General features: G+C 41.1%; 1 protein-coding gene across 2 annotated transcripts in view; it reads left to right on the forward strand.

Annotated features, from left to right (window-relative positions):
* Positions 1 to 22,583, forward strand: part of stag2.L (stromal antigen 2 L homeolog) — a 65,778-nt gene extending 43,195 nt beyond the window's left edge. Inside the window, exons 22-35 of one of the 2 annotated variants that reach the window (XM_018228685.2) lie at positions 2,936 to 3,023; positions 3,112 to 3,192; positions 3,295 to 3,387; positions 4,503 to 4,677; positions 6,404 to 6,543; positions 6,880 to 6,981; positions 7,720 to 7,868; positions 8,300 to 8,428; positions 9,612 to 9,817; positions 17,385 to 17,574; positions 17,963 to 18,076; positions 18,492 to 18,618; positions 18,725 to 18,802; positions 20,717 to 22,583. In XM_018228685.2, the coding sequence (XP_018084174.1) occupies positions 2,936 to 3,023; positions 3,112 to 3,192; positions 3,295 to 3,387; positions 4,503 to 4,677; positions 6,404 to 6,543; positions 6,880 to 6,981; positions 7,720 to 7,868; positions 8,300 to 8,428; positions 9,612 to 9,817; positions 17,385 to 17,574; positions 17,963 to 18,076; positions 18,492 to 18,618; positions 18,725 to 18,802; positions 20,717 to 20,740 (1,696 nt within the window). In that variant the 3' untranslated portion in view covers positions 20,741 to 22,583. 2 annotated transcript variants of the gene reach the window in all.
* Positions 22,584 to 23,195: the final 612 nt, after the last annotated feature.

Raw genomic sequence — 23,195 nt, forward strand, 5'->3', positions numbered from 1 at the left:
TTTCTTTTGGCGTGAACGAGGGCACATGGAATGGAACTCAATGTGCGTTCCAGCGGCCATTTTGGCAAAGAGATCTGAAGGGAGTGCAGCAGGCAGACAGCAGGCTTAGCAGAAATGCCTTCGAAAAGCGTTTTTTTTCAGGCAGTAACCCTTCCACGCTACCTTCCACTCTTGCTCTATGGCAAAAGGTAGGTTCGTGGGACTGTTCACTAGGGTGGGGGGGGGGGAGGGTTCTTCAACAGCACAGGTGAGATACCTTGCTTGTTCAAAATGCCAGCAGAAATTTTCATGGTGCCAGTGTGAGCCGCTGTGCAGGTCCTGCAACATGGGGCAGGGGGAAACTACTGCTTCAGGGGGTCTCTCAGCTGTGCCTGATCCACAACACAGAGAGATTCTCTGGTTTTTACTCAAACCTATTTACAGTGCCAAAGAGGGACGGTTCTCTCAGACCAGTGGTCGACCTCAAGGGCCTCAACAAATTCATTCGTTCAAGATGGAAACGTTGAGGTCAGTCATTCGAGGGATGGAACACGGGCAACTGTTGATGTCCCTGGATATAAAGGACCTTCATGTCCCAATATGGCCCCCCCCCCCCATCACCGTTATCTACGCTTTGCCTTCAGGAACAAGCGCTACCAATACGCATCCAGGAAAAAGCAAAACCAATACGTATCAAACGCGACAACAGTAGCGTACATAAATCGTCAGAGGTACACTAAGTCAAGCGGCGATGGCGGAAGCCAGGCATATTCTTCTCTGGGCAGAAACCAACTCGGTAAAATTGTCTGCAATACACATACGCGGAGTGTCCAACAAAAGATTCTCAGTCGGAATCAGCTGGATCCAGGGGAGTGGGAACTACATCCAGAGGCATTCAAACAGCTTGTAGGCCAATGGGGGACTCCCAGCATAGACCTAATGGCATCCAGAAACAATCGAAAAGTAAAGATTTTTCGCCCAATACAGGAACACGTTAGCAGTGGGGGTGGATGCCATGACTCCGCGCTGGCAGTTCGATCTAGCATATGTCTTCCCGCCACGTCCCATGCTTCCAAGGGTCCTCAAAAAGATCAAGCAGTCTCGAGCGACAGTAATTGTAGTGGCCCCATACTGGCCTCTGAGGACTTGGTTCACCGACCTGCAGTAGATGTAATTAGTGCAACTAATTCGGCTGGATTGCAGACCAGACCTTCTCCAGTAGGATCCAATAGCACACCACAACCCCAGTCTCTTTGCTTTGACGGGATGGCTATTGAGAGGTCCGTCTGGTGGAGCCAAGGGCTAGATGAGGAGGTCATAACCACAATGATGAGGGCTCGGAAAGCCTAATCTTCCAAGTCGTACCACAGGGTCTGGTAGTCCTACTACAAGTGGTGCAAGGAGTCACACTTCCCGTTTCTTGAACTGCAATTACCTAGAATGCTATTGTTCCTACAATAAGGGCTACAACTGGGCCTCAAGCTCTGCTCACTCAGAGTCCAGGTGTCAGCCCTGTCGTATCTGTTTCAATCTCCCTTGGCGAATGAATACATGATGCACACATTTCTACAAGGAGTGGCCCATATCGTGCCGCCATTCAGGCCACCGGTGGCTGGCTGGGATCTCAATTTAGTGCTGGAGGCCTTGCTGGATCCCCCCTTTGAACCACTAAATTTAATATCGGATACATGGATCATCTATAAAGTAGTCTTCGTAGTGGCAATATCATCGACTAGGAGAGTCTCTGAGCTTAGCTCCCTGTTGTGTGCTCCTCCATACCTAATCTTCCATAAGGATAAAGCCGTTCTACGTACGGTTCCCTCCTTTCTACCCAAGGTAGTGTCCGCCTTTCATGTCAACCAGGAAATTGTTGTCCCTTCTCTATGTCCTGAACCTAAGAATGATAAGGAGCGCAGACTCCGTAATCTGGATGTTGTCAGAGCATTGCGATGGTATGTGGAACGATCTAAACCTTTCCGAAAATCACAAGCTCTGTTTGTTATTCCATCCGGCCCCTGTCTGGGTCAGGCTGCCTCAAAATAGTCTATCTCAAGATGGATCATAGAATCAATAAAACAAGCATACTCTGCAAAGGGAAGATCACCGCCAGAAGGACTCAGGGCTCATTCCACTAGAGTGGTGGGAGCCTCCTGGGCATGGTGGAACTCGGCTTCTTTGGAGCAGATCTGTAGGGTGGCTACCTGGTCTTCTGTTCACACATTCTCCAAATTTTACAGTGTTGACACGTTCTCTTCTGCCGAGGCTTCCCTCGGACGGAAGGTGTTGCAATCAGTACTTAAATCAGTACTTAAATAATTCTGCAGCACATACAAGTATATAGCTCGTTCCCACCCTGCTGTTTTGGGGACTGCTTTGTTAAGTGTTCATCGCTCCCTGTGTCCCCCTAAGACGATAGAGAAAACAGGATTTTTTGATACTCGCCATTAAATCTGTTTCTCTGTAGTCATAAAGGGGACACAGGACTTCCCCGCCCTCGACGAGCTGTTGACGTTTGGTCGAGTTTTGATCAGTTTCACTGTTTACTTTCTGCCTATGAGTTTTAAGAAAATACGTTAGCAGCTTTGGAACAAACTAAATAGGAGTCTACAGTGTATGGGATAAAGCCTGATGGGCATGCCCCTTAATTAATATTCAAGTGTCCTGCCTTCTGGAGGATGGAGCTTAACCCCATAGTTCCCTGTGTCCCCTGACTACAGAGAAACAGATTTAACGGCGACTATCAAAAAATCCTGTTATGCTTAGAATGCTAACCATGCAATGTAAATGAGAAGCAATCTCCTGTTGTATCTGGAGCACAGAATTTAATTAGGGGGTATCAAACCTTCACTTAATCTTTGTGTATTATTTTATGCTTGGGACTGAATGCTAAACATTTGTTAAGCCAAATGTAAAGTTAAACTAAAACTGCATGCTTTTGTTTCTTTTTGTGTTACAGTGCTCATGATCTGTCACGATGGGATTTATTTAGTGGCAATTACAAGCTGTTGAAAACTGGCATTGAAAATGGAGACATGCCGGAACAGGTTAGTATTTTTTATTATTCCCGAATTATATTTAAAACCGATAAGCAGAACTGTATTTTAAACTTAGTCATATTTCACTGTTTTTCAGATTGTTGTTCACGCATTACAGTGTACTCACTACGTGATTTTATGGCAGCTAGCTAAGTTTTCTGAAACTGGCTCATCAAAGGTATACCTTTAATCCATTCTCTAAATATCACAACTGCTGAGTTTTTTTTTCTCTCAAAATAGTTGAAATGTTTTTTGTGATGGCTTTTTTTTTTCTTTGTAGGAAGAGTTAATCACGCTAAAGAGACAAATGAGGGTGTTTTGCCAAATCTGTCAGCATTACCTAACCAATGTAAATACTGCTGTAAAAGAACAGGTTAGTAATCATTTTGGAAGCACCACCAAATCAGAATACACACATAATTAGCTCAAAGTGCACTTTAAGACTCATTCTCTTCTATGAAATGTCAATCTGTAGGTGCTACTTAGCATCTTGCCTGCTGTAGATTATAAATTACATGGTGCCAGCTGTCCGAGACCGGACTACCAAGGCCATATTATTCTCTGGGTTTCTCTTTGCACACCGCTTGTTTACTGGCAACACGTGCAGATGGAGACTTCAATCCCAGTAGGCAGCGCACCCTACTTCATACGTGTGCTCTGTACCTTCCATAGGCATCGTTTGGTTGATTGTGCTTTCTCATGTAGTACTGTCTATCCCAGCTTTCAGTTCTTTCTGCCCAGTACTCTTTAAAGGATTTTTCATTTCAGCAATTCCTAGTTCTGCCAAGTCACTTTTAACAAAGGTTTCAGCTTAGTGTTTGTTTATAAAGCGATCATTATATCCCTTTAAAAATGTTTACAGGGTAGAGGGGAATGAGTTCAGTAAAAAAAAAAAAAAAAATTGCCATTTATACTTAATAATTGCAAAAAGATGAACTAGATAATGTTTTTCTTTTGTTTTAATTATAATTTTTCAGCTCATTTTATGATAATTTTAAGCAAAGGTGTATATTGTCCTTTTGAATAAAATGTGAGAAATTTCTATGCATATTTTTGCAAGGCTTAATGAACAGCTTTATAAAGCTTACCGTACATGGGCAGATTTAACCTGCCGATTCTGCAGTGTATCTGTCCATATAAAGACCTTCCTTTCTGACAGATATCTGGGTAAAAATTGAGAGAGAAGAGGGGAAACAACAACAAAATCAAAATTTTTTTTTTTTTCTTTTGCTCAAATTAAAGTATTATAGAGCCTGTGAATAAGTGCCCCATTAGACAAAAAAAATGTTTTATACCCAGTGTTTAATTTATGTCCTTAAGAAAAAAAACTTTTTGCAAACTGCTGCCTGTAGCACAATTATGTAAGCCTTTCACTTTTTTTAAATTTAGCAAATAGTAATAACCTGAACGCAGGTAACTAATATGTTGGGTTGAAGATCAAATTAGCTTCTTTCAACAACGTGACATGTTTTTTATTCGTACTTCTAGGCTTTCACAATACTGTGCGATGTGCTAATGATATTCAGTCATCAGATTGTTGTTGGAGGTCGGGAAGCATTAGAGCCACTGGTGTATTCGCCGGATTCCTCCTTGCAGTCAGAATTGTTGAGCTTTATTTTGGATCATGTGTTTATTGATCAGGATGACGACAACAGCAGTTCAGGTAATTCAAAATTGGAACCGCACCATGACAGTCCAGATGCCTTTTTTAATACAAATGTAATATGAGGCATTTTAAGGACAATATCTCAAATTATGAATTGTTAACTCAAACAAAACAATTAACAGTTTATACAATTCTACAAACTGGTTAAAACTTGCGCCAATCCAAATTCCAAAAAAACAATGGAGAAATAGAAATTAGCAAAGTAAAGTATTTATTGTTGTCATCATTACTCCGTGATGAATGTTAAGTGCTTATTTGTGGTCAAATCACAACTTCATGCATCAATCCCTATCAACATCAATCAATCTCTACAACCAATCCTTCATTTAAAGTGCAAATCTGATTAACAATTATCTTGGTTCAAATAAAAAATCTAATTAAAGGAATTGTTCACCTTTTAACTTTTAAGTATGATGTAGCAAGTGATGTTCTGAGACAATGTACAATTTGTTTTGCCAGGCAACTGTCTTTGAAGGAAATGGAGGGGCATTTTAAAGGGATTCTGTCATGATTTATATGGTGCAGTTTTTATTCCTAAATGACAGTTTACACTGCAAATGTTTCACTCTACCATATAAAATTAAATTTTTAATCCATCAGTTTTTTTTTGTTTTTTTTTAATATATATTGGTTTGTAGGCAGCCAACTCGGGTCATTTTACCTGGTCATGTGCTTTCAGAAGGAGCCAGCACTTTAGGATGGAACTGCTTTCTGGCAGGCTGTTGTTTCTCATACTCCATATAACTGAATGGGGTAGCAGTGGGACCTGGATTTTTACTATTGAGTGTTGTTCTTAGATCTACCAGGGTGCTGTTATCTGGTTACCTTCCCATTTTTCCCAAGCACTGCGTATCTTGACAGCGCTATATAAATAAATGATGATGATGATGATTTTTCTGCTGATGGACGCTGGGGGTAAAGCGAGGAGGGTGATATTACTCCAACTTGCAGTGCAGTAGTAAAGAAGTTTATCAGAGCACAAGTCACATGACTGGGGGCACCTGGGAAATTGATATGTCTAGACCCATGTCAGAAAAGTAAATATAAAAAAAGAATTTGCTCTGAAAAATAGATTACGAGTAAGGGCACACCTGGCGATTCGGGGAGATTTAGTCAACCTGGCGCCTAATAGGCTCTTCTTTGCGGCGACTTATCTCCCCGAATGCCTTCCCTCTGTCATGCGCCGGCTATAATGAAAAGTCGCCTGCGGCATGGCACATGCTGCACTTCGTATTCTGAAGGTGCCTCACGAGGGAACTTCGGGCGACTTCAGAACACAAAGAGCCGCATGTGCCATGCCGCAGGCGAATTTTCATTATAGCCGGCGCAAGACAGAGGGAAAGCTTTGGGGAGATTAGTCGCTGCAAAGGTGAGCCGATTAGTCGCCAGGCATTTAAACCTCCCCAAATCACCAGGTGTGCCCTTACCCTTAAGTGCAGAAGTCTGCTGGAGCAGCACTATTAACTGAGGTATCCTTTTAAGTTCTTTGTCCAGCCAAAAAAAATTTAACTAGCTCTTGTTTATTTTTCTTAATATGCAAATTGACATGGTAGACGCTAGCAACCTATGTAAAAAGTGGCAAAAAATTCTGTTTGTCGTTAAAAGCTTAGACAACCGCTGCCTTACTTATTGCAAAACAAAGATCTACTTGATACATACAACATGTTTTCCTTTAAAAAGTGTATCTGATTGAACTTATTGAAAAACATTTGTTTTCATGTAGATGGTCAGCAAGATGACGAAGCCAGTAAAATCGAAGCTTTGCACAAAAGGAGAAATTTACTTGCTGCATTTTGCAAGCTGATAGTGTATAATGTTGTTGAGATGAATACAGCTGCAGATATTTTCAAACAATACATGCGGGTAAGCAAGCTTAAATGTTTATTTCCTTCAAGTGGAGCATACGAGCTGTGTTTCGTGCAAGGTTTTTGTTAGTGGGGCTATTTACGTTGGTACTCCAGTCTATCCTAGCTTTACGTCATAAAATACAGGAGTAATGCACCAAGGGTGAATAATTGTAGATCAAGCCTTGCAGGCTTAAGCCTTGCCTGTAATAGTGTATTAAAAACACAGGCACGTTGGAAAAGGTGTCGGTGGAACTCTTATCCAAGAAATTTAATGTAGATTGCACGTGGTGCATTAGCTTAATCTCGGGCAATGTAATAATGCTAAACGGATTACTACTTTTGTTTTTTCTAGTATTACAATGATTATGGAGATATTATTAAGGAAACGATGAGCAAAACAAGACAGATTGACAAAATACAATGTGCTAAGACACTCATTCTTAGTTTACAACAGGTAAGCATTTGCTCCGCCTCTCAATAATGTCATACCCATTTTTAATTATGTGATGAAATATGACTTCTTGTTAGTTAAGAGTGCACTTGTGTCCATTTCGCAGGTCTCTTATAAAGTTTCTGTGCTTAATATGTCAGTCAGGGTTTTTTTGGATAAGTTGTCTTTAGGGATGAGCAAATTTCTTTGCCCTGTTTCGCTACGGAAATGACGCCCATAGACTTGAATGGCGTTGTGCGTCCAAAAAAAAAAGACGTGTCCAAAAAATGTTGACACCCATAGACATTAATGCATTTTCGCGAATTTTTGGCCAAGCGAAACGGGTCAAATTCACCCATCCTTAGTTGTCTTTCCATAATTTAGATTTGGATCTCCATCTCTACTTAAAAGAAAAATTAAACATTAATTAAACCCAATAGGCTGGGCTTCCAATAAGGATTAATTATATCAGTTTGGATCAAGTACAAGCTACTGTTTTATTATTACAGATAAACAGAAAATCATTGTTAAAAAAGGAACATATTTAAAATGGAGTCTATGGGCGATGACCTTCCTGTAGAACTTTCTGGATAATGTATTCCATACCTGTATTGTGGTTTTTTTTTGTTTTTTTTTTTGTATTTGTCTTACATTAAGAGAAGTGATTATCAGGATTAGTAGTAGTGGTGTTATAATTAAACATTCCTATTCGTACTTTATTTTAATAAATTTTACCTTTCCCCACCCCCCAATTCTTTGCAGCTTTTCAACGAAATGATCCAGGAGCATAGCTACAACTTTGACAGATCATCACCAACGTTTAGTGCCATAAAAGAACTTGCAAGACGCTTTGCTTTAACTTTTGGCCTGGATCAGCTAAAAACCAGAGAGGCCATTGCCATGTTACACAAGTAATTACATTATTGTTTTGTGTCTGCATGCTTTTATGAAACCGTTGTTTTGTATAAATTCTCATTTACATGGAGTTGTGGTTTTATAACAAGGGACTATCACTGTCTTGGATGACGGAACTAGGTGAGACTGCTTCCTAGAAAATATGCATGGGCTGGTAGGCTGCTAATATGGTTGCGTTGACCGCTTACATTGGTCTATGTTTGGCCAGCAAGCAGTATCATCTTTACAGAAGGAAAAAAAAAATTCCTGTGATTAGCCCATGGGAGAAAGTATACTATCCCTTTTAAATTCTACAGTTTGCCAATGAGTTAACATTGCTATAGAAGGAATGTTAAAACCTATTTACTCTGCAGATTCTTTTGTTATGGGTGATGGAGTAATTGAGTGTATTTGCTTTTCTGTAATTAATGTAAATTTTATATTACAGGGATGGTATCGAGTTTGCCTTTAAAGAACCAAGCCCACAAGGTGAAGCCCATCCACCACTAAACATGGCATTTCTTGATATTTTAAGTGAATTTTCATCTAAATTGTTAAGACAGGACAAGAAAACTGTGTAAGTACTTACTAGTAATTTATCTGTTCTTGTAAGAATTTTTTAAAAATTATCTGACCGACTAGTACAATGTTAAAGATAGTCATTCGTCTAGAATGAATATTTGCATTTATATAACACTGACTGCCCCTGTACTGTCAGCTTTTGTGAATGTAGTCCATAAGCTTCGGGCTGGCGCTCCTGTCCCTTAAAAGGGCACCCACCCAGATGGATGTTCCTTGAGCACCATGCAGCTATCATTTGCTGATGACCCAGAGATCCTCTGCACAGTTCTGGATAGCAGGAGATGCTCTAAATATGGCAGCCTTAAAGGAGAACTAAAACCTAACTAAAGAAGTAGCTTGAAATGTTGTACATTGTTTTGGGCTTCTGTACCAGCCCAAGGCAACCACAGACCTTTAGCAGTAAAGATCTGTGTCTCCAAAGATGCCCAAGTAGCTCCCCATCTTCTTTTCTGCTGATTCACTGCACATGCACTGTGCTGCTCTCACTTACTGAGCTTAGGGACCCACCCACAATATACAGTACACATAGAATAGAAACGTCACAATAAAAGGCTGATTAGTAATGAAGGCAGATAATTACTACATGGCAGCACAGAAACCAGTGCAACTAGCATCAGAATTTAATAATCAGCCTTGTAGCATCAGCTTATATTACAGACCAACCTCATTTTCTGCTTGATAATTTATGACAACCCCTAAACTTAGCTTCTCAACAGCTGCTCAGAGCCCACTGAGCATGTGAGTGTCGCAGATACTTTCCAAGATGGTGACCCCCCTGAGACAAGTTTGAAGTCCTGGATTATTGCTGCTATTGACAAGCTGAAACGTTATGCTGGTGCAATAAGTTCAGTATATAAAATATGCCATTTTTAGCCATATTAATTTCTAGGGGTTAGTTCTCCTTTAAATGTAAGTATATTTTTTTTTACTATATTGCTTATGTGCGCTGTCCTGTACAACAGAGAGGACTGATGTATCACTGAAGAATTTGAGCTCTAATGTTCGAGATTATGTTCATTGGGGGTGACCAACACATCCCAGTGAATATGACATGACCTGTTCTTTAATGGTAATATTGTGCTCACGTTATACTAATTTAAAATGTAGGACTACAACCTGATTTGTCAATCCATTAATAAATGCACAATCCCAATGGTCTTTCTTACTTTTTTCTCCAGATACGCATACCTGGAAAGGTTCATGACATTTCAAATGTCTCTCCGAAGAGAAGACGTGTGGCTACCGCTCATGTCTTACAGAAATTCTTTACTAGCTGGTGGCGATGATGACACCATGTCAGTCATGAGTGGGATGAGTGGACGAGGGTCTTCCACAAGGAGTAAAAAGATAAAACCCCCAACAGGAAAACGGAAACTACCAGACGGTAAGCATTTCTTACTTATTACAATATTTTACTAATTCACTAAACTTCATATACAATATTTGTGTGCATACATATATACATAGATAGATAGTCATATAAAAAAGTTTGGGATCCCCTCTCAGCCTGCATAACGATTTACTCCACTTTCAACAAAAAAGATAAGTGGTATGTCTTTAATTTCCCAGGAACATCTGAGTACTGGGATGTTTTCTGAACAAAGATTTTTAGTGAAGCAGTATTCAGTTGTCTGAAATTAAATCAAATGTGAAAAACTGGCTGTGCCAAAATATGGGTACCCTTCTAATTTTGCGAATTTGAATGCATGTAACTGCCCAATACTGATTACTGGAAACACCAAATTGGTTGCATTAGCTTGTTAAGCCTTGAACTTCATAGGCAGGTCTCTCCAATCATGAGAAAAGATATTTAAGGTGGCCAATTGAAAGTTGTGCTTCTGTTTGACTCTCCTTTGAAGAGTGATAGCATGGGATCCTCAAAGCAACTCTCAAAAGATCTGAAAACAGATTTTTCACTATCATGGTTTAGGGGAAGGCTACAAAAAGCTATCTCAGAGGTTTAAACTGTCAGTTTCAATTGGAAGGAATGGAATCAAGAAATGGAAGGCCACAGGAACAGTTGCTGTAAAACCCAGGTCTTGCAGGCCAAGCGAAATACAGGAGCGGCATATGTGGAGGATTGTGAGAATAGTTACAGATAACCCATCCAAAGATCACCTCCAAAGACCTTCAAGAACATCTTCAGATGGTGATGGTGTATCTGTACATCGTTCTACAATTCAGCACAATTTGCACAAAGAACATCTGTATGGCAGGTGATGAGAAAGAAGCCCTTTTTGCACTCATGCCAAAAAACAAAGTAGCTTGTTGTATGCTTAAAGCTCATTTAGACAAGCCACAGTCATTTTGGACCGATGAGACAAAAATTTAGTTATTTGGTCTTAACAAAAAGCACTTAGCATGGTGGAAGAATTCCTAAAAAAAACACCTGCTACCTACTGTCAAATTTAGTGGAGTTTCCATCATGCTGTGTGGCTAGTTCAGGGACTGGGGCCCTTGTTAAAGTCGAGGGTCAGATGAATTCAACCCAATATAAACAAATTCTTCAGGATAATGTTCAAGCATCAGTCACAAAGTTGAAGTTATGCAGGGGTTGGATATTCCAACAAGACAATGACCATAAAAACACTCTACAAAGGCATTTATGCAGAGGGAGAAATACAATATTCTGGAATGAGCTGTCATAGTCCCCTGATTTAACATCATCGAAAATCTACGGGATGATTTGAAGCAGACTGTCCATGCTAGGCAGCCATCAAATTTAACTGAACTGGAGATATTTTGAATGGACGAATAGTCAAAAATACTGCCATCCAGAATCCAGACACTCATCAAAGGCTATAGGAGGCGTCTAGAGGCTCTTGCATTTGCAAAAGGAGGCTCAACTAAGTATTGATAGTATATTTCTCTGTCGTCTTAGGGGGACACAGGGACCGATGGGGTTAAGCTCCACCCTCCACAGTGCTCAACACTCAGTTTTTCAAGTGTCCTGCTACCAGGAGGTTGGATTTTCCCTGTGGGGAAAGATTTCTTCGGCTAGCTGAGGCTGGCACCTGGGGTGATACCAGGAACAGGGCTGCCTGTATCCTTTGGTTAGCCCCCACCATGTAATATTCACCGGGGTCATTACCTAGCCTGAGGGCTATACCGACCATCCAGACAGTGCCTGGCTTCCATTCGGTTGACAGAGGGTCTGGCCGTTGTGAACCTACCATTGGGTAAGTACGCTGGCACCTGCCTGTAACCTCCCTGCTACGGTGGCACCAGCTGTTAACCCCCTCCGCCCCCCCTCCTCCCCCCCCTCATACCTCCCTCCTCCTCTTCTCACCACCCGTGCTCTGTGCCCCCGTGCCCCCGGTACCTTCAGTGAGGGAACCGGAGTGGGGAAAAGACATTGCATCATCCTCTCCCTGCAGCCGAGTACAGGCACTGACACGCTGGCTTCCCTACTTGTAATGCGCACACTGCGCATTGTGTAGAACCGAGAGGCCAGACGGCAGGGAGAGGGAGAATGAACTGATCCGCACTAGGAGGAGGGGCGGGGAGTCCGGCGCCTGCAGAGCCCTGTTCTGTTTGGCGCGCGTCGCCATTTTGGATCGCGCTCGCGCTGGAACGCATATGCGTTCCAGCGGCCATTTTGTCCCCGCTCATTCTACAGAGAGGACTGGCAGGCTGCGCCGGAACGCACAGGGGAGAGACCAACACAGCTCCACAAGGCATACTCCTAGTTTAGAGCTCAGTTGGTGGCAAAAGCGGAGTAGTTGGAAATTATCCACGCTCCATAACTACAGTTGCAACAGCTGGAACTTGACTCAGCTCTCGCACACTACTTTCCACTCAGGTGATATCCAATGGCAGAAGGTAGGCCAGTGGGATTATTCACTAGGGCGGGGGGGAGAGTACCCACAACAGCAATGGTGATTTACTTTGCCTGTACAAAGTGTCAATCTAAGATTCCAGGGGGTCAGAACGAGCCACTGTGCAGATCTTGTTCAATGGGGCAGGGGGCACAAAATGCTTCTTCCAACAACCCTGTTCCTACGGAGACACAGACAGGGTCAGAAAGCCCTTCTCTACAGCCGGGTGCAAGATCTACCGGCTCCTTCCTGGGCTATTCAACTGTCTCAGTCCTTAGCATCCTTACAAGGATTACCAGCCATTGCTAATACCCTAGGAAAAGCCTTGGCTAAGTTTAGTCACAGACCAAGCGGCAAACGCAAACGTTCTCATGACTCTAAGGCCGATTCCTTAGCACATGTATCTTCCGACGAGTTGTCGGCAGAACAAAATTCCTCTCAATCAGAAGGCGAAATACCACCTTCAGACGAGTCCTCGGGGGAAGAAGAGGAAGATCATGAGGGTGAGAGAGATCGTGATTCCCAACATGATGTGGATGGCATCATTAAAAAGGTGCTCGAAGTACTTAATATTTCTCAAGCACAAAAACAAGCTGAAACATCTAGGTTGTTCAAGAGACAACAGAAGTCCACAACAGTTTTTCCATCGCATGACCAGCTGACGGACATGATACAAGATGAATGGAACAATCCAGAACGAAAATTCCAAGCTACACGGAAATTTTCAAAATCCTACCCCTTTCCCAAGGAGCTTGTGGATAAGTGGACCAATCCTCCGATGGTGGATGCTCCCGTGTCCAGATTATCAAAATCTACCACATTGCCGGTAACTGACGCAGCGGCCTTTAAAGATCCGTCGGATAGACGGTTAGAGGGGTTCCTAAGAGCTATTTACACGTCTTCTGGATCGACCCTGAGACCCTGTCTCGCTTCAGCCTGGGTGTCCAGAGCTATTCAAGCATGGGCAGAATCTTTAGTCACAGACATTCAAGAAGGAGTGCCCAGAACTGACCTACTGTCCTCTGCGCAAACAATTGCGGAGGCGTCCGCTTACCTCTGTGATACTACCCTGGATATTTCACAAATTACAGCCCGAACATCAGCTCTATCCATAGCGGCACGGAGGACCTTATGGCTTAAAAACTGGTCAGCTGACCTAAGTTCTAAGAAATCCTTAACCTCACTGCCCTTTAAAGGTCAACGATTATTTGGTGAAGAACTTGAGAAAATCATTTCACAAGCAACAGGGGGAAAAAGCACCTTCCTTCCTCAGGCAAAGAGCAGGTCCATGGGGACAGCCAGACGCGGAAAGTTTTTTCGTGGCCAAAGCGGACGTTACACACGCAAGTACAGTCCACCACGACGCTCCCACTTTCGTAATAAGACCAACGATAAAACTCGCACCCGATGGAAGTCCAACAAAACCTTCACAAAGCCCGCAGGAGATAAGTCTACCTCAGCCTGACGGGGCACCCCCTCCGGAATCGCTAGAACAAATAGGGGGCAAGTTACTACGATTCCGGGAGGTATGGATCCATCACTCTTCAGATGCTTGGGTCAACGAGATAGTCACGGAAGGTTATCATCTCGACTTCACAAATCTACCCCCTCGAAAATTCCTTATGTCCAGGGTTCCATCACACCCCAAAAAAGCACGAGCATTCTTACAATGCATTTCCAAACTGGAACATACTGGAGTAATTGTACCAGTACCACAGCCGGAGAGATTCTCAGGGTTCTACTCCAATCTGTTCATAGTGCCAAAGAAGGACGGATCCTTCCGACCAATTTTAGATCTCAAACTGCTCAACAAGTTTATCAGGTCCATTCGTTTCAAGATGGAAACACTCCGATCAGTGATACGAGGCATGGAGCACGAACAGCTCATGATGTCCTTAGACATCAAGGACGCATATCTTCATGTACCAATTTGGATCCACCACCAGAAATACCTCCGATTTGCATTCGCGAATCAACACTTTCAATTTGTGGCACTTCTGTTCGGACTCTCGTCAGCACCACGGGTGTTCACCAAGCTTATGGCGGTAACGGCAGCAACGTTACGACTACAAGGTATTTCAGTGACTCCATATTTGGACGATCTTCTCCTGAAGGCCAGATCAGAAGAAAAGGCAAAGGAGGACCTATACAAGACGACTCGACTATTGCAGAGATTCGGCTGGACCATCAACTGGTCAAAGTCCAACCTACAGCCCAGCCACCAGATGATATTCTTGGGCCTGGAATTCAACACAATGACACAGATGGTTTGTCTTCCACGAGACAAACAGCACAAGATCAGAGATCAAGTACAGTCACTCCTATCTCACCAGAGACCAACTGTCCACATGGCAATGAAAGTACTGGGACTCATGGTATCAACCATCGAGGCAGTTCCCTTTGCTCAAATTCACCTACGGGACTTACAAGCAAACATTTTGTCATCCTGGAAAGGAGGTCCTCTGTCGCGAGTGATCAACCTCTCCCACACGACAAGGGAGACTCTTCTGTGGTGGTTGAGGATGGACAACCTGGCCATGGGTCAATCATGGGCGAGCCCAGATTGGAGTGTAATTTCCACGGATGCGAGCCTCAAGGGCTGGGGGGCCACGTGGAACAACCTATCTGCACAAGGTCAATGGTCTCCCGAGGAGTCCAAACTTCACATCAACGTACTAGAATTGCGAGCAGTAAGACTAGCCTTATTCCATTGGTCACATCGCCTGCACCAAAAACCAGTTCGCATCCAAAGCGACGTCGTCACAACAGTGGCGTACATAAATCGGCAGGGAGGAACACGCAGCAAAGCTGCACTAAAGGAAGCACAAGCAATACTGGGTTGGGCAGAAACCAACCAAGTACAATTGTCGGCCATTCACATCCCAGGAGTGGCGAACATAAAAGCAGACTTCCTCAGCCGAAATCACGTACATCCGGGCGAATGGGAACTTCATCCGGAGGCATTCATGGAGCTAGTAAATCTCTGGGGCTACCCACAGATCGACCTCATGGCATCCAGAACCAATCGCAAGGTTCAAAGGTTCTTTGCTCGTTCCCGAGACACAATAGCGGAAGGAGTGGACGCCATGACACAGCCTTGGTCGTTCGACCTGGCATACGTCTTTCCTCCTCTTCCGATGTTACCTCGAGTCCTCAAGAAGATCAGGAGATCTACCATCACGGTAATTGTGGTAGCTCCCTATTGGCCTCGAAGAACATGGTTCTCCGATCTGCAAGAGATGTCCATAGAACAACCGATCCGTCTACAACACAGACCAGATCTGCTCAGCCAGGGTCCAGTGACACATCCAAATCCCGGACTGTTCGCTTTGACGGGATGGCTATTGAAGCATCCATCTGGCGAAGAAAAGGGATAGCAGAAGAAGTTATTTCAACTATGCTAAAAGCACATAAACCCACGTCTTCCAAATCTTATCACAGAGTGTGGCGTTCCTATTACAGTTGGTGTGAAGAGCTCAACCTGCCCCCTCTAGAACTCAGCATACCTAGAGTGTTGTCCTATTTACAGCGTGGTCTGCAGTTGGGTCTAAAACTCAGTTCATTAAAAGTACAAGTATCTGCGTTGTCTGTCCTTTTTCAACATCGACTTGCAACAGAGGACACCATACGGACTTTTCTGCAAGGAGTGGCTCACGTAATTCCTCCATTTCAACCGCCCGTCGCGGGTTGGGATCTTAATCTCGTACTCGAGGCCTTACTTGACCCTCCATTCGAACCCATGAGTTCTATTTCCGACACATGGCTCATTTACAAGACTGTGTTTCTAGTGGCAATCTCGTCAACCAGAAGGGTGTCTGAACTGAGTGCACTATCCTGTGATCCGTCCTTTCTGGTGTTCCACAAGGACAAGGCAGTTTTGCGGACAGTTCCTTCGTTTCTACCCAAAGTTGTGTCTTCCTTCCACATTAATCAGGAAATCATAGTTCCATCATTATGTCCAGATCCAAATAATGACAAGGAACGACGTCTTCACAATCTAGACGTAGTCAGAGCACTCCGGTGGTACCTTGAACGGTCAAAGCCCTTTCGGAAATCTCAAACTCTATTTGTTATTCCTTCCGGACCTCGTAAGGGTCTACCAGCATCAAAGACTACCATCGCCAGATGGATCAAACAAACCATCTGCCAAGCCTACCTGTCAAAAGGTAGAACACCACCACAAGGTGTCAAGGCTCATTCCACAAGAGCAATGGGAGCCTCATCGGCATGGCGCAATGCTGCCTCATTGGATCAGATCTGCAAAGCAGCTACCTGGTCCTCTGTTCATACATTTACTAAATTCTACAGACTCGACAAAACTTCGTCGGCTGAGGCCTCCCTCGGTAGCAAGGTGTTGCAGTCTATCTTCCACTAAATCAGTTAAATTTGGCTCGTCCCACCCTGCTGTTTTTGGGACTGCTTTGTTAAGTCCCCATCGGTCCCTGTGTCCCCCTAAGACGACAGAGAAAACAGGATTTTTTGATACTCACCATTAAATCTGTTTCTCTGTAGTCATAAGGGGGACACAGGGCTTCCCGCCCTAGGACGAGCCGTTGACCTGATGGTCGTGTCCAGGATAATCCCTGACTTTCATTCTGTCATAAGTTATAGTTCAGTTATAATGGTTAAAAATTTTTGGAACAAACTGAGTGTTGAGCACTGTGTGCGGGGTTAAGCCAAGCACGGCACGCCCCTTAATTAATTGTTACCAAGTGTCCTGCCTCCTGGAGGGTGGAGCTTAACCCCATCGGTCCCTGTGTCCCCCTTATGACTACAGAGAAACAGATTTAACGGTGAGTATCAAAAAATCCTGTTTTGTTGGGGTGCCCAAATTTATGCACCTGTTTAATTTTGTTATTATGCACATTGCATATTTTCTGTTAATCCAATAAACTTGTCACTGCTGAAATAACTACGGTTTCCATAATGCATATATATTAAAAGGAATTTTAATTCTCAGGCAATAATAAACAAAACTCCAAAGAATTAAGAGTTAACAAGAGCTCCCAAACTTTTTCATATGACTGTAGATAGAGGAGAGATATATATATAAAGAGAGCGAGATAGAGACCTCTATATGTAATATGCAACATAGATTTAAATTTCATATTAAATGTCTTCAATCCCTTCTAGCGGAAGAGAGTAGTAGCAGCGATAGCATGTGGTTAAACAGGGAGCAAACGATGAACACACCAGTCATGTTGCAAACACCACAGCTCACATCCACCATTATGAGAGAGCCTAAAAGGTTACGACCAGAAGAAAGTTACATGCCTGTCTACCCAATGCAGCCTGAGCATCACCAGCCTTCTCTTGATTACAAGTAAGTGCAAGTTTTATTCAAGAATAGGAGGAGCTGGGGAACTATTCAAAAAAAGATCCCATCTGTTCATGGTGTTTGAAAACAGCTGTGGGTCATGGTCCCCACACACAACGCTGTCCTTGATACGTTATGGTGGTCTTACTAAATTTAGCCATGTGTTGAAAAAATGTGGAGAAAATTAGATTGCTTGTAAAGTTTTAATTGTCTTTTTGGTTTTGCACTTTATGGGTTGTCTCTATTTTGTAACCAAGGGAAATGCTCTTTTACCCATTATGTTATATTGTGGTTTGCATATATGAAATTAAGAATACTCCAGAGTAATATAGCTTTTTTTCATGAATTATTATTTTGTTGAAAAAGTTGAAATTAAAAGCATTGTTTTATACAGCACACAGGTAACGTGGATGCTTGCTCAGCGGCAGCAGGAAGAAGCAGCAAGGCAGCAGCAGGAAAGAGCCGCTATGAATTATGTGAAGCTGAGATCTAATCTTCAACATGCCATGTATGAGACTTTTTAACAGTTTGCATTTTTTGGGGAAATTTAAATGTGCTTGCTGACTTTGCATGCTTTTATTAGCTTATGAAAGTGGAGATGGTAGGTTTGGGGCACATTTTTGAAGGGATGAAAAATTTTAGGATAATTTTTTCCACCGGTTAATATGTCCCTAACGAAATTTATATTGAAAACGAAACATCATCCACACTTTTCACATTTTTTTTCACAGTTTTTTGGGTGTTTTTTTTCACAAGTAAACATTACTTGCAGTGTTTAATAGTCTTGTAGTTGCTGAACCATTGCTTTTCTTAAATTGCATACATTTTGTAGCACCGCTTATATTTTGCGTAATGCACCTTAAAAGAATATTACTGGTAATGTTTGAGGGCTTCATTAACTGTGGAATTTGATGTTCCCCAAGACGGCGAAACACTGGGCTTATGGAAGACGACGAAGAGCCGATTGTTGAAGATGTTATGATGTCATCAGAAGGGCGCATTGAAGATCTTAACGAGGGCATGGATTTTGACACAATGGACATAGACTTGGTAAAATTAATTTTTTTTTTTTTGTAATAAGTATTTCTAAACGTACAAATAAGTAAGATGCAGTGATTTTATTCCCCATTTATTTTTTTTGTGCTTTTTATTTTAGCCTCCCTCGAAAAACCGACGAGAGAGAACAGAACTTAAGCCAGATTTCTTTGATCCTGCTTCAATCATGGATGAATCCGTAAGCTTAAAATATATCTTACCTGCCATTCTGAAAATAATGAAATAAACACTGGCAGATGCAATCACAAATTAATGTTAACTAAGATTTAATTTATTTAGTTGTATTAAAGCAAAAAAAGTCCATGGCTACTTGTTCACCTTTAAGAGGGACTAAAGCCCCCTCCACCCACCCTCCTAAGGACAAATGTTCTATTAGTTTGTATTAATACGAAGAGTTGTTGTACCCATTTTTGTGTATAATATTATGGTACTTAATATACTAATTCTCTAGAACCTTACCATTTGGATGTAACCACTCATGCTGTTTATATATCCGTAATGTCTTTTGCTACTGCATAAGGGAACCTCTAGATCTCTAGTAATCCTCTGCAGGTTTTTTACCCAAGGCTTGATGGGAGGTAGTGCCAGACTGGTGGCAGGGTAGTGCCAGACTGGGAGTTAAAGGGACAGTATTCTCCCTTCTTTCACATTGGTTCAATGAATAGGGATTATGCTGACTGTATGTTTTGCCTATTTTAAAAATAAATATATATGCTCTAAACAGGGCAACATTTGAAAATAAAATCTATAAAATCTACTTCTTGGTCCTAAAGAGCAAAGTCAAGCACAAACCAACAGTCTAATGAGATACCCTGATTGGGTTAGAGATAAGCTGCAGGCTGGCACACACACCAGACCCCTGTATTAAAGTGGACCTGTCACCTACACATAAAAAGCTGTACAATGAAAGTCCTTTGCAAGTTAAACATGAAACACAATTTAAATAACCTGTTATAAAAGTATTTAAACATTTGAGCTGTCAATCAAATAGTATATGGCCCTGCCTCTATGCCTGAGGCATAGAGGTGGGGCAGTCAATTACTTTCACTTTCAGTTTAGCACTTCCTACAAATCACTGCACTTTTCACATTGCCCTTCCCTCCTCAGGCTCTATAATTATGTAGGGCACTGCGCATGGGCATTACGTTCCCCATTCTGGTGCATAAACAAGATTTTGGGGTGATACAAAATTCATCTTAATAACAGTCCACAAAATGGCTCCTGCCTGCTTGCTATAATTTTTAAATCCTAGACTGAAGGAAGCAAGATAAAAATAATTTATATAGTGTAATAAAAGTTTATTTTGCTTGACTAATGTGATAAAATAGGATTTTGAATATTTTATTTGGGTGACCGGTCCCTTTTAAATAGTCTCTTTTTGGCAGATGGTGTGACCTTGCTTTGTTCTTAAGATGAAATCGGCTGTGAGACATTAAAAAAAAAAAAAAAATCATACTATTTGACCCACGATACAAACATTGCATGTAAATATGCTCACATTTATTTTAATGTTACTGTATATGCAAATATAAAGGACAGTGATAACAAAACACGCAGTGACTTATGTGGGTTATTACTAGGCTTCAGCGAATTTGACCCGTTTCGACAAAAATTTGCCACCAGTGAAATGTCGCAGACGCCCATTAAAGTCTATGGGCGTCGTCAAATTTATGACGCACACCAAATTTTTTTTGAGGCGCGACGTATGGGCGTCATTTCCACAGCGAAACAAGCCGAGAAAATTTGCCCATCCCTAGTTATCACTCGTTGCTTGAAGAAACCACAAGAAAAGTTTGTTTATGAACAAGCTTCCATTTGTTATACAGTATGGCATTAACCCCCCCCCCCCATTCAGTTAAAAGGAATAATGCATTCATTTCTCCATAAGGTGGCAGCAAAATACGCCGCGGCCACTTAAAATCGATTTCTATAAGCAGGCCTGCATTCTCATTTTTCATTTGCCGTGGCCCTTTTATTTCACCTAGACACTCCAGATTGCTCGCCAAGCTTTTATTATGATTTGCCATTTCTTTCTTTTCACGTTTTACATACTCATTCACATCTAACTGTTTTCATTTGTTTCTCCCTCTAGGTTCTTGGGGTATCAATGTTTTAATACCAGTTCATCAATCAACTCTGTGGTGAAAGTTTTTTTTTTTTTTTTTAAATGGAAGAGGAAGTTTTTAAATGACAAATTTGTGGTATACAGTGAAATTATGTACAGATTTTTTCTCTAAGGAGAATTTGCCATGCTTACCAAGATTAAGTGCATAGAGAGGCAGTTTGAATGCCTACAAAAAGTTTAAAGGACAAGTAAACGGTTTGCAAATAAGCTACGACATATTGTCTTGGGAAAAATATTTATTTTTGTTATTTGTTTTCCTTTTAATCAGCTGGTGTATTCCCTTTAAAAAAAAAAACAAGCCTACTATAAAACTATTTTATAGTGGTATAAAATGCTGTGTGCACTCAGATTTGAGTTTGCCCATATGATTTTTATGGTTATGTATTACCACCATTTAACAGGCTAAATTCTCAACCAACATTGTAATCACTCGTAACTAAAATAATTTTTTTTTTATTTACAGAATAAAAAAATATTGTTTCATTGAAATTTTTTGTATTATGAGGTGACTTTTTTTTCAGAGACTCTAAGGCTTAATTGGTATCCGAAAACAACCTAACCATGCTTGTTCTTTAATAAACCTACGAGTTTGCTTGTCCTTTAAGAAATATGTAATGTTGTGAAATTCCTTCCAGTAGTGCCACTGTATTTTGTCTCAAAATAAAAGAAGCTTATTGTAGTATGTTTGCAGAAAAAAAATAAAAAAAAAATAAAATTATACAGCTTATTAGAGTGTGGGATTAGGGTTCTAAATTTTAAATAAAATGATATATAAATATATATAAATATATATATATAAATTGGTGCTGATTTTATAATTGCGCAGTTTGTTTAGTTTTTTCTTACTTTTAAAATTCCAACTTAAAATGATGAGGTTTCAGAAATATATTGAAAGTTTTAACAATGTTTAAAAAAAAAAAAAAAAAAATTACAGAAAAAAAATAAATAGCCGAAGCGTTGATACTCGCTTTAAAAAAATGATTTTTAAATTTGTATTTTATATTGTTTTATCTATCTGTCTTTGCAAGCAGTCTTCAGGTTAAGTATACTTCCAGCAGGTTACAGTACATTTCCTGTATTTTACAATTTGTTTAAAAACAAAAAATAGGCAATTCATAATAAACGCCCTGTTTTGTTTTTTGGTAAATGCTTGGCTCTCATCCTCACTTCAGAACCAATTAGCCTGGAACAGTGAAATCCGCGTTTGCCAACCGAAACAAAATTTGCGAGGCTTAGGCAGCTAGACATTAAAGTAAATTTTAACTTATATTTCATGTGTGTATTTTTTTTTTTTTTCTGTCATTGCCTTCATTCTTTGAGGTTTAAAGTCATTCCATGCCTTATTGCTTGCAATACACAAACTTTTTCTTGTCTTCAGAAAATGCTGTAAAAATGGAAAAAACAAATAATAAAGCGACAGATTATATAACAATCACTAGGCTGAGGTAGCCAAAAACCGTAAGTTAACTAGAGAACTATCGAGTATGTGTTAAACCTCATAGACATAACACACAAATCTGAATCATGTTTCATAATAAGTACTCGTGTCTGAGACGACTGCCTACCCCTTATCCTTTACACCACTGCATTTCTTAGAGCTGCTGAGAGGACTGTGTACATATATGATTTTACAATTTGATTTGATTTCTTTCTTACTCTAAATAGAGAGTATATCTTTGTGAAAACAGTTCTTACAGCTTTGTTTTCTGCTAAAATGTTTTATATATTTACCTAACCTGTTGTCCTCCACATTCTATTGTCCTCCTGTACTGTTTTCTGATTTGTATTTATGTCTTGAGACAGTAACTTTTTGAATAAAATTAAACCCACTGTATCTGCTATGGTTAATTCAGGTTTTTTTCTTTTCTTTTTTAATTAAATATGCCTTACATACACATGTTTTAAAACAAAGGCACTGTGGGTTTTTTTGGTGTTTTTTGATAAATATAGAGCCATTTATTTAATTGGGTAAGAACTCTTTGCCTGCCAGTTTCCCTTCTAGAAGGGCACATTGCATGTCAAATTCCCATGAATTTACATAGACCCCAGAAACACAGTGCCATTGGCAAGCAAAGTGTTAAAGGAGAACTAAACCCTAAAATGAATAGGGCTACAAATGGCATGTTTTATATACTGCACTTATTGCACCAGCCTAAAGTTTCAGCATCTCAATAGCAGCAATGATCCCGGACTTCAAACTTGTCACAGGGGGTCACCATCTTGGAAAGTGGGCTCTGAGCAGCTGTTGAGGAGCTAAGCTTAGGGGTCGGCGCAAATTATCAAGCAGAAAATGAAGTTGGCCTGTAATATAAGCTGATGCTGCAGGGCTGACTATTAAATGCTGGTGCTAATTGCACTGGTTTCTGTGCTGCTATGTAGTAATTATCTGTATTAATTGCTAATCCGCCTTATACAGTGACATTTCTATTCTGTATATTGTGAGTGG

This window comes from Xenopus laevis, chromosome 8L (genome assembly GCF_017654675.1).
Source record: "Xenopus laevis strain J_2021 chromosome 8L, Xenopus_laevis_v10.1, whole genome shotgun sequence".
Lineage (NCBI taxonomy): Eukaryota > Metazoa > Chordata > Amphibia > Anura > Pipidae > Xenopus > Xenopus laevis.